Source organism: Battus philenor, unplaced genomic scaffold (assembly GCF_028537555.1).
Source record: "Battus philenor isolate CCGP_79_NKW_IND1 unplaced genomic scaffold, ilBatPhil1.0.hap1 SCAF_22, whole genome shotgun sequence".
NCBI lineage: Eukaryota > Metazoa > Arthropoda > Insecta > Lepidoptera > Papilionidae > Battus > Battus philenor.
This window is the reverse complement of record NW_027181685.1, coordinates 3355222-3373633: the sequence shown is the minus strand read 5'-3', so window position 1 is coordinate 3373633 and position 18412 is coordinate 3355222. Positions and strand designations below refer to the sequence as shown.

The following is an 18412-nucleotide window of genomic DNA, read 5'->3' as shown; positions in this document are numbered from 1 at the left end:
CAGCAGTGAAAGTTAGGTCTTAAAAAAATTAGGAATAGATGGCTTCTACCCCTAAGGTGGACATGTCGATAGAACACGCTCGATGCAAACTCCTTTCAACAGGTTTTATTGGAAATATTTGAAGGAAGTCTATATTCAGTAGAACTGACAGGAATAAGTGAACAGATTTTTGAATTCACCATGAAGTCATTTCTCCATATCATTTTTTTCGTATCATTTACAGTCACTTACATCGTGAGAAAAGAATATGTACAACAAGAGAAATCAAGCCGTCATGCCGTCTGTTATTAAATATCTCGTGTGCGTCAATAAATTTGTGTCAACTGTTATAGAAGCATATATGCATCGCCATTGGAGAGTTTATTCTTAGATTATTTATTATTAAGTATTGTAAAAAGTAGTAGTTCCAGCGCTCTAGTATAAACCCCAACAAGTCCTTAAGTTTTTTCTATAAATTCCTATCATTGTATATTTCCCTACGTTATAAAGAAAGATGATCTATCATAACGCAATATATAATAAGATTACTTCACCTTCAGAGTTTCCTTTCCTAAAGTACATCATAGTTACGTCAACATACATTATTATTGCTTTGTAGTATACATACATACACAAAGAAGTTTGTAGACATTTGCCTTTTATAAAAAATCTACAGAATAAAGGAAAGTAGGAGGGGAATAGTTCTCTATCTTTATCACTCAGCTTAGCCACGCCTCTAACCAATAAGATCATAGTAAATTATAAAGCCGTTTCCACTATCACCAGTTAAAGTACTTACGTTGAAAATTGGTGATATTTCACTGCGGATGGAATTGAATTAATCCTAATGTCTTACCATTCTAAACGCATTCCTTTGTGTCAATTAAGTTGGAGATGTTTTAAATTAAAAATAAATATTTTTTTATAATTATGAAAAAATTAAAATTGAAACTTGAAAAGTGTAAAAAAATGTTTTTTACGGCCCAATAACAATATAATATATGAACAAATGAAAAAAAAAATCAATGACAACAGTTAGTAAAGAAAAAACTATGCGTACTTAATAAAGCAAAACCTATCTACGGTTTGTTTTCCTCTAGTTACACAAAGTTACATAAGAAACACGATAAAAATGGAATTGTTAAATTATACTTATGTAATTTCAACATGGAACGATATCTCTCCGACTTGACCTTATATGTAGGGTGACCATCAATCGACGTAAACTAATGATATAAAAGACTGTCGTCGTCGTCATTTTAGTCATTGACGCTTATTGCAATATCTATGGGAGATATACGGTAGGTTGGTGATCGCAATATGATACGCACGGAACGCTGCTTTCTAACTTCTGGAAATTTGTTAGTGAGCCGTGGCAATCCTATATAATTAATACACAGTGTGAGTTATATATAACTGTATCCTAGGAATCGAACAGACGACCTACGATCGCAAGTCTCAGTCCTCTACCGCCGGGCTAACACTGCTCTAAATCTTTATAAATGTCATCGAAATTCCCAAACTATTTTCCCAGAGATCACTACATTATTAGCAGGTAAACAAGCATAGAAGAGTCTCGGGCGGCTCTAGGTCGTGTAGCACCCGTGTGCAATGAAACCCTGGCGCCCCCTAGGCCTGACCCCCCTCCCCCCGCGGCTATAACTAAACTTTGCCGTCGTAACAAGAAAGTTTTTACATATTCCAATAAGCTATTTTATAAGTAGATGTAGCTTACAGTATGGTATTAGTTACGGCCTTTATTCTTATGCTACTCTCACAACCGCGCTGGCTTTCCGCTTCTGTCATATCGTTGTTGTACCATGATGGTCATGGTGGATGGATGCATCGCCCGTGTGTATTGCACACCCTGCACTATAGGTTAAGCCGCCTCTAAGTCTCGGTCCAATACAGAGGGACACTCGCGGCACAGGGAGGAAATTCTTAGGACTACAGAGTATTAAAAAAATGTCGAATGTTTATTAAGATATTGTATTTCTTGATATCAATTTTACCAGCCCAGAGGCTTTTAAAACTTCATCGAAAATAGACATCAAAGATTACCTCAACGAAATACAAGTAAGAAAAGATGTAAAATGTATTACAATAGTGGTCCTGTATTATAGGGATCTATTTATGTCGTCAAAATAATATGACCCATAAGACCTCACTAAGGAGACTTGGACTGTAATTGTTTGGTAAAATATTCCATAAGCAAGATATAATATCAATAAACACAAATGTCCGAAAAAAAACTTTAATTATGGTCATCACATTGCGAATTTGATTTAGTTAATTTGGATGTCGGTAAGAACTGTACACTCAGTCAACGTTTACTCAGTTCAAAGGTAAGTTTTAATGACAATTCTTTTTACAACTTATTTTAGATATTTTAATAATTTATGCATATTTAAATAATTTGAGTCACGTTGATATATTTATTATACTTATGTATAATAAATAGGCTAATTATTCATTATTAAATTATCATTGAATTCTTGCTAACTAATCGAATTTAAGTGAACCTATGGTCTGAAGAACCACAATCAATATCAGAACGGAATAATTTTGTGTCAGTCGGAATAAAAAAAAAACTATATAGCAATAGTGCTTCAATTATCCTTTTTAATTACATTTTGCATAACAAATTATTCTATTGCTACACAGAAATTTAAAATGGTGTACCTAATTGAGGAAGATTTCGGCGTGTTCAAAGGCGAGCCGGTAAAGAAGTACACTTGGCAAAGTGAAAGCGGTTTTAGGGTGTCGGTCATATCATATGGCGCGATCATTCAATCCGTTTTGGTAAGACTTTCGATATTTAAATTCTTCTTTACTGTTATACCTTGAATCTTGATATTATAGTGTGACTTTACCAGTACAATAATAATATTATCTTAATATTAGACTCGATAATCATGCTTATTTATATGCTATGTAGAAAAGCTCGCATATTTAAATTCCTTCATCATCTTCATTTATGACACAATTCTTTTCTATAGATTTCCAAATAAATGAAATAGAAGTGGCTTGAATCCAGCTTTTTTCCATCAAGAGATTCAAGACCATCTGGTATATGGTTTCCACTCCGAAACGCCTCAACAGTCATCTGTACTATGCGCTATATAGCCTGCCCTTTGCAACTTACCAATACACTGGACTATGTCGGTTAACTTCATTCATCTATGAATCTCCTTATTTATTTCAAATCCTCTTAAGAAAAAAAATATCATCTGCAGAAAAGCATGCTTAAATATTTACAGCTTTTAAAGACGGAAATCACATAAATATTGATAAAGATACAAAAAAATTTATGGTTAAATATCGTGTATTCAAGAGTGAACTACAATAGTACATCTGTCATCTGTCTAATGGAACATTTAAATATAAATTAACAGTGGTACTTGCCGCTCAATGAGACATTTAAACTTAAATTACCTGTAGTATACGCCTTCCAATGAATCATTTAAATATGAATTATTGATGACACTACGCCTAATTAGAATATTTAAATTTAAATAAAATATGAAAACCACTACAACACGCCTTTAACGGAATATTTTTAAGTAAACGTCAGGAGACATTTGAAACTTGATGGAGCCTAAATAGAATCATTTCTCAATTTTGATTTTGTTAAAGATAATGAATTTTAAAATAACACATTAAACCTTTTATTAAAAATTTTATAGAATTAATACAAAATCGAGAGAAATTTAGGTACATTCGATTTTTAAAATAAAAATATAAATACGAAAAGTAAAAGAGTGCAAGAAATTAATAAAAATGTATGTTAAATGTAAATTTTTCCACTATCATGACCTTTATTATGTCATTTATATATGTTCCAAGACACTTATCAACCATATCTCACCGCAAGCAAATAGTTGTTTTTTCATTGAATTTTTTATATAGAGCATTATAATCGCTTCTCAAAAATTTATTTGTTTTTAATTGCAAAGCAGACCTACATTTTGTACACACTTGTTAAATAGTTATTATTGAGAAAGGCGATCTTAGAACCAAAAATAAATAAATGGTTGAACATATGACAACAAAGACTGCCATTTTTATTCTTAACGAAAAAAATCGCACTAACAATGACCGTTAATAAAAAATTTGGTACTCAAATAAATATAAGTCCATCTTATATGTAAATATTTGTTATAAGATATATAACAGCCACAGATGTGTTTATTCACGGAGCAGAAATAACAATAGATTTGAACTATAAAGGTACAATTTAATTACTTCGCGATCACTGAAAGATTTATTAACTAGTTAATTTATTTTTATTACAAAATTTCTCATAATATTTTTATTTTCAGGTACCAGACAAAAATGGTAAGCTAAGCGATGTTGTATTTGGTTTCGACGATCTGCAAGGGTACGTCGAAAGGAATAACTACAACTTCGGTACTACAGTTGGCAGATGTGCCAACAGAATTAGAGACGCGAGCTTCCAAATCGACGGAGTTACATACCAGCTGGCCAAGAACGACAGAGTCAATCCACAGAATCATTTACATGGCGGTGTTGTGGGATTTGCTAAGGTAATTTAAGTTTATTATTATATAACCATAACTTCTACAATTTGATAGTACAAATAAAAATAACAGACGAAAATTCAAGAATCAAAAACAGCCTCGGCTTAAAAAAATAATATGTAATATTAAGGCCTTTACAAGATATAGGACTTGTAACTCGATGTATTCCTAGCGCTAGGTGATGAAGAAGTCAAAATAAAACAAAATTTATAGCGCAATTGACTAGAAAAATATTTGTATGCTACATGCTTATTTTTAAACCTATAATATGCTTCGTTTAACTTGATGCTCTGTTTTGTGTTTTTATTAATAGATTACGAAAAGATATACCAAAGCTCTAATATAGATTTGAATGCTTTTTAAATTAAACATGCCGTTGAATTTGTGGGTGAACTAATATATATTTAAGATGTAATAGTAAATAAAAATTTTCAGGTTAACTGGAAAACGACAGTGAACGGTAAAAAAGTGATATGCAGCTATCACTCTAAGGACGGAGAAGAAGGTTACCCCGGCGACTTGGTGACTAATGTAGTCTATGACGTCACCGACGACGGAGCCATCAACATCGAATACACTGCCGTTACGACTAAGAAAACCGTTGTGAACCTCCTCAATCATTCGTATTTCAATTTGGCGGGCCACGAAACTGGCGTCAAAGAACTTTATAATCATGTTCTTACTATTAATGCTGACAAGTATGTCCAGAAACCACAATTTTTTTTTATTTTAAATTTCAGCCGAAGGAAATCAATTACTAAATTCAATTGTTTCATATCAGTACGGATAGAGAACCTCTCTAGGTTTTAGGCATATAAACAGAATTATTGGTGAAGGTTGTAAAAGCTTTAAAAGCGCAAAGGTATAGCTCATTTGTCAGCAAAAACTTTTAAGGTTTTAGACTTTTTTCTAATCCCTCTTTATAAAGTGATCACTCTTGAAACTCTATTAGAATGTGACAGGCAACTTCTGTCAGTACAAAGTCAACAAAGACTATTAATCTGAGCTTTTAGACGCATTTTCTTGCTTTATTATCATTACGTCATTTATTACTTCCGAAATAATTGATTTCTTAAAAGGTGTAAAATACATCAATTGACAGCAAATGAGCAATCCGTTTACGCGTTTACACCTATACCCAATCACCCTGTATATTATTCCCATCATATTTATTTTGAGTTCACTGTTAAGATCTCCATCCCTTTGATGACTTGCGGGGAAATTTTTAATAATAAAACTGACTGCACACAAACATTACATTTTTTAGATAATTTTATTGCATCCAAAGTATTTCATAATGAATTACGCTTATTTTCAGGATCACAGAGTCCGATCGCGACGAACTGCCCACCGGCAGATTCATCAGCGTAACAGACACGTTCTATGACTTCCGTATACCGGCACGTCTTGGTGACGTCATGGTTAAAAACGAAAGATTAATCGCAAGCAACTACTGTATCAATTCTTATAGCAAGAATGTGAGTTTGCACTATTTCTCATTTAAAATTATTACGTAATATGTTAGTCGAATGGCGCCCACTAAAAGACAGATCTGCCCTTAAGTTGACCACGATGATCAATCTTATCCAGCGACTTCCCGTGACCAGTTGACAGTTCACCTAGTGGGGGACCAAACCACGCCAACTACCGGCTCCTAGTCATCACTCTAGAACCTTCCATCCATTTCAGTCGTACATCGTCTCCAAATTATTTAATATATTGCTTACCCGCGAATCCTAACCAACGACACTTTAAGCGAAGAGAAAATAATTTTGTAAACAGACGATGTATTCTGAGTTTCGCCTGAAGTGTAACAGAATTAATTAATTATTTTAAAAGGCGATTAAAAATAAACGGTTAAATCGATAACAAGTAAACGACATTAATATTGATACTAAGAAAAATAAATGTAAAAAACAAAAGAAAATGATAGGATCCTGCAAAGAGGGCGATGGAAATGAAGCGATGTACGAAAGGAAACATAAAAAAATGAATGCAAGATATTGTAAAGACAAAAAATGAGAAATGAATGCAATATATTAAGAAGGATAAGAGAGGAACATCACAGTTATAATACTCAGTGAAAAATTATTAATTGTATAAATATTTCCTGCTTTGCCATGGTAGGGGAGAGCGAGTATAAAAAATGCAACAGGACAATGTTGACAACCGCACCCGCTGCAGACACTCACAACATTTCAAACGTTAACCACACTATACCAGCAACCATTGCACCTGTGACACTTCGTGCAGGACATCGCGTAATTAACAATAGAACTAAACGCTACTCATCACATCACAACACTCGCTTTTAGGGGCCGGGCGCCCGCTCCCTTACCGCGAACTAGCTGGGCGAACCGAGGATGGATCCGGATCCCTCCTAAGCCCGCCTGAGGTTCACGCTGCTGTCCCAAGCCGCATATACAACAACAGTAACACTACACAGCTCTACTCGGGTAGAGCGGTTTACTACGTGCGAACGACTTCGTGCAGTTGGAACGCGTCTGTCCGGCTTCTGTTTTATTTTTAAGTTCGCGAACCCTTCCGCTCTGTGAACGCAGTTCCGATGAAGCTGTAAAATCCCTGGACTAACAGCATCAATATCAACCATAAATAAGTCCAACTTTGAGAAACGGCATCAAAAATACCCGCGATACGCCGCGCGACTATAGGAATCGTCTTTTAATATTTTTTGACATAAAACTTAAGTTTGATTTATATATTTAAATATTTAAAGTTCAATGCATAAAAATGTCATTGTTTTCACGTAACAACACTAAATTTATGTTCCAAGATTATTGGTTATAGGCGTAAAAGGGATGAATGTCTCAATCCAGGTGGTAGCCCTGCGGCAGAGGACTGAGACTTGTGGTCTTAGGTCGCGAATTCGATTCCCAGAATGCGATCATATATAATTCACACTTCACACTTTGCATTTATTATATAGGATTACCATTACTCACAAAACAAGTTTCACGAGGATTGGCAGCAGCGCCCTCTACGAACTATAATAGCAAACTCCGATCGCCAACCCATGTGTCAAGCGTGGCGATTATGTTTTATCCCCTATATATATCTTTGGGGGAGGCAAGACAAGACATATCTTGCAGTGGGCGTCTATGGGTTGAAACGACGACGATGCTCTTTCCAAAAATCAATGATTTCAGAGCTAATAAATGACGTTATGATAATAGAAAAAGTTTTCAAAATTCGGATTACTACATATTAAAATTGATAATTTCCCTGTCGTATATTAATAAAAAAATTATGTAACATATTGTAGAGTGATCACTTTATAAAGGGTGATTGGAAATAGGTGTAAAAAGCCTATAAACTGACAAATGATATACACCTTTATATGTTAACAATAAACGTGTTTGTTTAACTTATACAGGATCTGACGTTCGCGTCCCGAATCAAACACCCGCAATCAGGACGTTCTCTGGAAGTCTTTAGCAACCAACCAGGACTTCAGGTATACACTGCCACCGCCCTCGCCGGCCCTGGTCAACCCGGACATGTCGGAAAGTCCGGAGTCGAATACCGGAAATATGGTGGAATATGTTTGGAGACGCAAAACTACCCGGATGCCGTACATCACTCCAACTTCCCGAGCCCAATCCTCATCCCGGGTGACGTTTACAAGCACAGGCTGGTGTACAAATTTGCGGTAGAAAAATAAAAGGATTAAAAAGTGAAACAATTTCTTATATTAAACATATTAAATAAAATTGTATTTTTATTATATTCATCCTCATTTTTAATGATATATAAATTTAATACATTACGAAAAAAATTATAAATAATAGAAAATATTTTAATATGTCTGGTAATCATTTCATAATCTGAATTGAAGAAATTCGAAAACTACAGGCTATATGGATATCAAAAAAGTAATAAATAAATGACTAATGTAATATCTGCATTGAAATGTATAAACTACATAGGCAATATTCTTTATTGTCATGTTTTTTTAATGAAAAAACGAAATTATTAAAAATAAGGTTCGTTATCATTTATTTGCATAAATTTAAAATAAGTAAATGGTTGATTGTACTATAGTATTCACAAACTAAATTTTCAAATTATAATGTTATTTTTTTCTTCTAGAATTATCTTCTTCTTTATTTTTATTTTGTGTTATTTATTTTTTATTAATTGTTTATGTTGCCTGTCACAATTGTTCTACGTTTTTAATGTGATTATTATTTGCATGTGACATTGTAAATTTGGTTGGTAATCCAAAATGAATTAAATAAAAATAATTTAAAGATCGTCTTTTCTTAAAGTATTCATATAAGTTAATACTTTTACAAAGTAATTTATAGTCGGCGTCAATTTCAGGTTAGCTCTTTGTTTTTACAAAATAATGGGAAATTAGTTGTACCAATAAAACTAAAAAAATCGTTTTTTAAAAAGTTTAATTCTTAGGCACCAATTACTTGAGGAACGTTGATTTGTTTCTCAACACCAAAATTATAAGTAACACGGTGTCTGTAGATCTCTCCGGGCTTTAATATGGGGGACGGGAAGTTGGGATGGTGGATTGCATCAGGATAATTCTGGGTCTCTAAGCAGAACGCGCCGTGACGCCGGTACCCCACCCCGGACTTGCCCACCAGCGCCGGTTGATCTGGTGCCGGGAGGAAGTTCGACGTATAGAGCTGGACACCTGGCTGGTCGCTGAAGACTTCCAGGTATCGTCCCGTTTGCGGATGACTAACCCGAGAGATGAAGCTCATATCCTGTTGGTTAATATTAATAATGCTCAATATAATACAACTGCCCTAGTTGAATCCTTGACGTAGCCCTCTAGCTTTCACGAGATAGGCTATCCAAAACAGAACAGTATCTGGGACTACGGGAAATCCCCTAAACCTCGCCACGATTTCTAATCTTGCGATAGTCATGTTCTTTTTTAATTATTTTAAATTATCGTCTAGTTTATGCCTTTATGTAGTGCCCCAGTAGTAGTTTTCCAAGTTTTATGTAACATGCATTAGTTGGTAAAGTTTTTATTTGTTATAAGAGCTGATGATGTAACTGTTTACCTTATTTCCGTAAGTATTGATGCAGAAATTATCGTCAAATAAATTTTGACCCTGTTCCATTGCGTCTCCGAGGCGTGTGGGAGTACGGAGATCGAAAGGCGTGCCTCCAACCTTCACGAACCCGCCCGTCGGTATTGACTGCGGCGTAGTCTCTGTGATCCTGGATAATAATTTTACCGTTATTAGACTGGATAGTATTCAATATTTAAACTAGAACTTTTAGCGCACCTTAGAACAAAGCGTAACATATCCCACACCTAGTTACGACACTGCCTGGACTGTATTATATCAAGTACTAGCTACTACTAAGTACAAGCCTATTGGACTTATGTTAAGGAGTATAATAACCCAAAATACGCTCAGTGGGATATATTAGAAAGTCGAGAACTTTCAATTGTGTTAAGCAGTTAAGTACGGATATCAGACTAAGTTTAGAAGTGGAGGACATTCATTGGAATGTGTTAAAAAGTCTAGTACCCTCATCTATGTGAAGAAGTCACATACGCCCATCGAACTGTGTAAAGAAGTATAGTACATCCATTGGAACATATTAAAAAGTAGGGTATGCTCAGTGGACCGTGTTAATAAATCGAGAATCCATCTTACTGTGTTAAGAAGTAAAGTACGTCCATTGGACTGTGTTAAGAAGTAAATTACGTCCATTGGACTGTGTTAATAAGTAAAGTATATCCTTTGGACTGTGTTTAGAAGTAAAGTACGTCCATTGGACTGTATTAGGGGGTAAAGTACGTCCATTGGGCTATGTTAAGAAGCAGATTACGTTCATTGGACTGTGTTAAGAACTGAATATGGCTTTCTTTCAGCCACCTGCAAAACCTTGGCCGCCAATAGTCAAAGAGGTCTTCAGGCTATATTAAGAGTAGAGCTGCCACAATTCATTAAGACAAACAACACACCCGCAAACTTGTTGATGGTACTATTTGGTTAAAAAAATCAGACTGCAATTTGTATAGATTTAGTTTTCGACAATTTACAAAGAACACTGCAATAGGTAATATATAAAAACTTACTTATCAGAGTTAATAGATATGACGTGGTTATAGAGTTCACCGACTCCGACGCTGTGACCAGCTAGATTGAAGTAAGAGTGGTTGGTCAGGTTCACAACGGTCTTCTTGGTCGTCATGGCAACGAACTCCACGTGCAGGACGCCGTCATCCGTTACCTCGTACGTGACATTCGTCAGCAAATCTCCCGGGTAGCCCTCCTCGCCGTCTTTAGATAGATAACTGAATACGACCTTGGAACCGTTTACCACGGATTTCCAGTTGACCTGAAATAGTTTCACTCGTGTCTATAATTTTTAAATTGTTTTTATCTTTGTTGTAACACGTGTCAGCTTGGAATGCTTTGTGAAATTGCAAAAGCTGTTTGTTTAAATTTGCAATTACATCTTTATCCGATCTGGAACTATTTATTAAGGCATTTAACGGTCTGTAGCGCTTGGGCAGCGACTTGAATTAAAATAATGTAGCAACTAATATGTAATTGAGTATTCCAAATTGTATTGTTAATATGTATAAATTTTAGCTGTATTTACCCATAAGAGAAAATTGTGTAAGAATAATTGTAAAAAATTATAAAACGCAGTCGTGCCTCGCAGCTGAAAGAAGAAAGATCCGTATCAAATAGCGGCAACCCTTTCCCAACTGTCTGCGTTTAGTTTAAGCGATAAATAAATATTGTAAAAAAAAACACTAGAGATACAAATTATAATTAATAAAAAACTGTGCTTGTTTATTCAAAAGCTTCAGTTCAATCCATTACAATAGATCCTGCGAATTGAAACGTCGTCAGGTTCTTAGCTCGCTTAGACAGACGTTCTATTATAGCAGTCACGACGTAACGCTTCGTATTGCTAGTCACAAAAGCAACAATACTTTTTGTTTTAAATCATTTTTATAAATTTGAATTTGAATGCGGTTTTAAATTCGGACGCCGTCAGTAACGTGACAGCTATCATCGGATTTAGGTTGATATTTAGGAAGAAATACATGCAAATGATAGTTCACTTCCGCCCGCTAATTATATATAGTGGTGATTTCCGCTTCAAGAAAGTACAGGTATGTGTTAAGAAGGTAATTCACCGCCATCCGCTAAACAAGTTTACATGGATGACATTGGTGTCTGAGAGAGCCACACCACGGCTGAGTTTGTTGCTATTGGTTATAGTTTCCTTAAGATTTCTCTCAGATCTGATCAGAAACGTGGGGATGCTTAGCCGAACAAAAATATCCTACATAGGATTGGCAAGTTGAAGTGACAGTGATCAGGTCATATAGTGCGCAGAACAGATAGCTGCTGGAATCTCAAGGTTTTGGGGTGGAGACAAAGGACCGGGAAGGGTAAGCAAAGGATGTCTACCTTCAACATAGACAGATGATCTTGCCATTGGAAATCTATGGGGTGTAATATGTCCAGTAAAGGACTTGCGAAGCCTGAAACGATTATTTTAAATGAAAACAACCTTTACATACCTTATCAAAACCGATAGTGCCACCGTGCAAGTGATCATACTCCGAAACATTTTTCGCTAATTCGTAATTAACACCATCTATTTGAAAGTTTGCACCTCTGATTCTATTTGCGCAACGACCCACAGTAGCGCCGAGGTACGGAGAGTTCCTCTCCACGTAGCCATCTAAGTCATCGAAGCCAAGCACAATATCGTTTAGTTCTCCTTGTTTATCGGGTACCTTAAAGAATTTTAAAAAAATTTGGTATAACTTTGTTTGCTCCATTGGCCGATAGATGGCGCTCAACGTTAAAAACAAACAACATTTGCATTTCAACTTGTTTTCTTGTTTTCATACTTGCAATACAAATACAGGATGATTAGTTATAAGCGTAAAAGATTTAATAGCTATTCTGTCAATTAATGTATTGTATATCGTAGTCAATAATTAATTGTTTAAGAAATAAATTAATAAAAAAGCGTTTTCATAATTCGGATTACTACTTGTTATAACTAATTATTTCTTTCTATCTGTCTCTGCAGACTATGCTGACCAGAAGTTATTAGCCCGTCGCATTCTAATAGAAATAATAAAATCATTAAAAATATTTCAAAGTGATCATTTTATACAGGGTGATTGGAAACAGCTGTCAAAGTTTTTAACCTTTTTGGTAATAAATGAGCAAAACATACACGTGTTTAAAGCTTTTAACCTATATCATCACCATCTATACCTTCCAACTTAAACACACTCTTTCTTCTCTCCGAGTGAGTTTAATAATAGAACTTTTACGGCCATTAATCGCGACTTTTTTCTTTATAATATGTAAAGAACAGGTTACTTCGCGGAACACTCTATTTACGCGATCTCATTTAGGTAAATGACAGCCTGTAAGGTTTTCTTCGTCAAATTCAACAGAAAGAGAGAGACCAGTTATAATATATATGATTAGATTAAACCCATCATTAAACTTAGATTCTGTAATCAAATGGCAAAACGTAAAGTACTTTTGGTCAGAATCTTTATACTTAAATTTATTTTCCGATCTAAAATCATTGACTCAAGAGCTAAAGGATTCGTCATTTTATGTTTAAAGCATTAATTGAAAATATGGAAACAATTATGTTTCAAAAAGACGATACTAAAAATACTCACCAGGACGGACTGAATGATAGCGCCGTATGAAATTACCGACACTTTTATACCGCTCTTAGTTTGCCATGTGTATTTCTTCACAGACTCATTGTTGAACTTACCGAAGTCCTGTTCTAATAGGTGGACCATTTTTCAACTGAAATAGAAAAGAAGTAGACCATGTTAAGTTTTTATTATTTTATATTTAGACATCTATAGCTGCCAGATAGACGCTACACAATTATCGCACAATTATAAACACATGAGCCCTGATCGAATGTACGCTTTGACCGAAGTCAATTCCGTGAACAATCATCTTCTTCGGCATACAACTCTCCTTAGACACAAATCGCCATTGTTCGTTGGAACACCGTATCGATAAACGTAGCCACAACAAAAGTGCCATTTGATACGCCGCGCGACTGTTCGAATCCTCCATGCGGGCAACGGTGTAAGATCTTTAAATACAGTATATATATCTATGTCATATATCTATGTTATCTTGTAATTTATTAACGATTCATTAAATAAAAAACATGTAAGAAATCCCGTTGTAATGTGAAGGATTATTTATTTTATTTATTCCCATGTCCCCAAGATAACGTAGATTGCGTCCATAGTACGTCGCCATTCCGAGCGGTCTTGAGCCTCGCGCTTTTCTTCGTCATTCCAACTGCCTTCATTTCTGCAGTGATCGTCCGCCGCCAGGTTTGCTTTGGGCGGCAACGTCTTCGCTTTCCCTGAGGTTTCCATTCTAGGGTTTGCCTCAATATATGATCAGCGTGTGACCTATCCAGCTGGTCGAAGCGTTTCCAGAGATCTACGTTGGTGACTTTCTCAGGCCAGTATATACAGAGAATACGTCGAAGACAGTTGTTAACAAAGACGTGGAGCCGACGCGAGATATCTTTGCTGATCTTCCGAGCTTAACTCTCCTAGTCATTTTCCGTGAGATACAAAACGGGGCCGCGCGAAGATTGCCTTTCCCTTGGAGATTCTCTAAGCGATGTTAAATGATAATAAAGCGTAGAAATTAATTACTTGACTTTATTTAGTAAATAATAAAAATGAAAATTCGGACGAGTCTTGTTTTGTGGGCTCATTTTAGATTAAGCCACGACGAAGGATGCTATTATGGACGTCATGCTGCTAGATGACTTAGGCTTTGTGCAGCTTCGTCAATATTGAGCTCGAAAAAATTAAACGCTGGCTGATCGTATTCCACATCGAAGACGTTTGCACGAAGAGGGACTATACCCATGTATGTGTAGTGTTGTGACTGTAGTGTAGTGTATGTTTTGCGAAACGAGGACTACTCGGCAGTCGGAAGCGACTCAGGCTTCCCTTGACCGCCCGTTCATCGTGGGCGAGGCGGATGCAGCCGACGGTGTCTTGAGAATTTGTGTCTTGTGTGTGCGGTGCTTCCCGCCCGACGAGGACCCCGTGCGGTATCGTAACCAGATTTATAACCCGACATTTCCAGTATTCTTCTCGCGTCGTATAAAAGTAGTCATTGTAAATGATCCTAAGTGAATTCAAATAAATAGATAAAAGTAAATTTATTTGATAATGCTTGTAGCGTTCTTATAAAACAATTATTAGGTTTACTATTTATAACAGTGTTTCATTTCAATAGAGATATAAAATGAGCGTAGTAAATTCTTAATCAGATAAATACGAATTCTTCACCTGCAAAGTGTATTCGCCATATCTATAACAATACCGTTTGGACATTCAAAATTTTTTGCATTATTTATCTTCACTGGTCATAAAACTTAGAGGCGCTTTTTTAAATGTATAGATAATATCTATTTTAAAATGTCCTGATCTTTCTTTTTATTTGAGCCATGTCTTTGCATTTTCGTAGAAAGCGTATGTAGTTATAAAACTTTTCCTATATAATTAATGCACAACATGTCATATGATATGTAACTGTAATCAGGTATTGAACCAGCGACCTACGCTTGTAATTTTTAGTTTTCTTCCGCTGACCTATCACTACTTATAACACGACGAAAATATATTTTTTAAGAAAATCGTTAAAAAGAATTGCTATTTCATTTTTTTTTTCATTCATACATGTTAAAATAAAGATAATGCACGGAAAATATATCAAAATCGTTATTGGCGAATTTTCGTTTTTTTTTTTTTTAAAGAAATGAACGCAAAATTAAATTGGTTTCCTATGACGGTTAAATATTTCTGTAATTTTATTAATACCTTATACCTCAATTTACATCTGAAAATTTAGCAAATATGCACACATTATCACAAGAAAAACGTTAATACGATATCAGGCAATAAAACAACTCAAATTAAAGTAGGCATTTATCTTCAATTGAAGTCTCAATAACAATTGAAACGACACAATTCAATTATAGATAGTCCGCTTCGAGTATTTTTCGATATATTGAAACTACTCATAAAACATTCCGTTGATAATATCCAAATGACGGTTATTAAACAAAAACAATGTTATCAAAAAATTAAAACTCACATTTACGTCCAACCACTGCGATGCTCTAACAAGAACTGGCATCATGTTATCTTTGATCGTGATTTATAACTTGTGTTAAGATAGTCACACGTCGTTTGTTGCTATATTCTTGCCAAACAACATAGTTTATCACATTAACCTAACATAATTTTCATGAAATACAATTTTTAATTTTAAATATAATATGTACTGTAAGAAGAAAGAAGTAATTTTGGATTGATTTTTATTAAATTAAAGTTATATTTTTTATAACTCGCAGTTGTAGTTTAGAGGTAGTACTTACGATCGTAGGTGCCGTGTTCGATTTCTGGGATACAAGCGTAACGTCCTTTGCGTATTATAATACCACACTGCAATCGCCAACCCGCCTTCCAAACGTGGAGATCATGGTATATTCCCCCATAGATATCTTTATGGAGGCCTAAGTCTCGAAGTTGGCATCTATGGGCTGAAACGACAAAGGTATTTATAGTAACAAAGATTATTTCCGGGCAAGCGTTTATGCTTCCTTTTGCTAGCTAGCTACTTGCATATTGGATTCTTCTGGCATTCTCTTCTCATGTAGACAAGTGACGTCAGTACGTGATCCTAAGTGGATAATAACGAAAAGAAACTAATAAATAGTTTTGTAATATAGAATCCAATGCAGCCAACGTTGAAATCTTACAAAGGATACGTTCAGCATATTACTCCGATCATTACCGTCAACACCATTGCATACGGCTATTCATGTCCACTTACTTTAAGCTGCTTCACGGGCCTGTCAGTCAGTCTGGTTAGTGACATTATTCGTTCCATTCGGCTATGATTTCAAAACATTTCTTTTCTATTTCCCGTTACCAACATAATAGTCAAGGGTGATCCACTGTCGGTTTTCGGATTTTGAAAATTATGGCGAAAACTAATTTTCTTTCTAGTTTAATTTTGTGTTATTTCTATTCTTTTGAAATGCAAAGTATAGCTGTCTACATTGTTCGCTGTGTGACTTTTAACCAGTGCACAGTGGATCGAAACTGGTAGGGGGGACATGGTAGATCTTGTAAAGCTTAATAGAAGTTATTCTATATCATTTTTTCGTTCGCCTAGTTTAGGCAAAAAAAGTGTTTTATATTTTTTTTGTATTGTATGTATATTTACTGCAAAGTTATAATTGATCCACCTTTGAAACCTTATAAACGTTATATCTTGGGTACTGTACTACACGAATGCACTATAAGCGTCTGCATGTAGTTGCCTATTGAGGAGATAATTAAATTGAAAAAATATAAAAAGTGAAAAATCCAAAAAAAAAAAGTCAGAAGTTCGTCCTACCATAGTTTTCTATCCACTGTGTTGCGGTCCAACCCGAAGAAAGGACGATTTGATTTAAGCATTAGGGTAATGCAATATTTAAATAAATTTCCTAAGTTACGATTAATTGAAGCATTTTAAATCGTATGTCCAATCTGTACGGTCTCGACTTTTTATCATTTATCGCGGTTTACGATGCGAAACTAAAAACCACAGTATGCTCTTTTTATCACCTGTTTATGAACTCTTTGACATTGTGAATACTAAACATGATATGTAACAATAATGATACACTACCACACTATATATCTAAAATTTGTTTATCATGACGATGTTAAAAATATAACCTTTAAACGATATGTTTCAATTCGCGCCATTTTTACGTTTGCAAATATTAGGGTACCGGAGAGTAATGTCATTTCTGTCGACATGTTTTACAGAAAAACCGTTTGATATTTACCGCCCCGGCATTGAAAAATTGTCTACTAGATGGCCAAAGGTTTTTGATAACGAAAGTGAATATATTGTTGATTAGAAATAAAAACTCGTTAAAAATGTAGACGTGTGAATTTAACTTAAGTAAGCGACATTACTTTCCGGTCCCCTTAACATAAATTAAACTTTTTTTTAATTTGTATCAATATTTAGAATGCAAGGCATTTCAGCTAAAGCGGTAAGCTATGTCATCTAAAATAATTTTGGTTGTTAGAATAAAATTTAAGTATACCAGTTATAAAGAATGTTCTTTTTAGAAGATTCTCAGCAACTTCTTATATTATTGACAGAGTAACAGCGTTTTCTAAGATCTAAAATTTCTGGTAGCTCATGAGATTTATAAATAGAAATGAAATATAATAAATTTGTTCATTCGCATAATATTAAACTATTAATAAATACTCCGATTTTGCGACGTGGAACACAACATTGATTAATAGATGATTTGTTCGCAATTAAGGTGACCACGGTAAATCATATAAGTGTGGGACGCGTAGTGCTTTAAAACTTAACAGATATGGGACATTTTTCTTAAAACAACAAATGTGGGTGTCTATAGTGGTGTGAAGAAAGCCAGCCTTGAACCTGCACGTAATTCTCGAACTCGAACCGCGAGCGTTACGAGTTTTAACAGCAAAGTTAAGTTTAAACTGAAAAAAGTGTTTGGATATATTACATAGCTAGAAGACATGGCCATCGGTTTTCATTACATGAGATATAGGGCAAAGACATTCATTACATACGGCCATATCTCGATATATGCAATGTATTTTATTATATTAGAAAATTCGAAACTATTTTTTTTACTCATTTTTTGATAATGGCAACTGGGCGCTGTAGTTACCAGTACTTTCAGAGGTAAATATAGATGAAAAAAAATCAAACTAAAGTTTTTATGCGTTTATTTATAATCATAAAACGGAAATGTATCAAATCGATATGAGACTA

General features: G+C 34.9%; 2 protein-coding genes across 2 annotated transcripts; one reads left to right on the top strand and one right to left on the bottom strand.

Annotated features, from left to right (window-relative positions):
* The first annotated feature begins 2268 nt into the window (after window positions 1–2268).
* On the top strand, window positions 2269–8232 carry LOC137923756 (galactose mutarotase-like). Its single transcript, XM_068767023.1, has 6 exons — window positions 2269–2324; window positions 2644–2781; window positions 4302–4526; window positions 4956–5218; window positions 5839–5998; window positions 7915–8232. The coding sequence occupies exons 2-6, from the start codon at window positions 2653–2655 to the stop codon at window positions 8200–8202; spliced, it is 1065 nt and encodes a 354-aa protein (XP_068623124.1). The 5' UTR covers window positions 2269–2324; window positions 2644–2652; the 3' UTR covers window positions 8203–8232.
* Window positions 8233–8928: 696 nt separating this feature from the next.
* On the bottom strand, window positions 8929–13333 carry LOC137923692 (galactose mutarotase). The gene is made up of 5 exons (XM_068766929.1): window positions 13204–13333; window positions 12070–12288; window positions 10603–10865; window positions 9572–9731; window positions 8929–9265 (listed from the first exon to the last, which is right to left on the bottom strand). The coding sequence occupies exons 1-5, from the start codon at window positions 13330–13332 to the stop codon at window positions 8948–8950; spliced, it is 1089 nt and encodes a 362-aa protein (XP_068623030.1). The 5' UTR covers window position 13333; the 3' UTR covers window positions 8929–8947.
* Between the last annotated feature and the right edge of the window lie 5079 nt (window positions 13334–18412).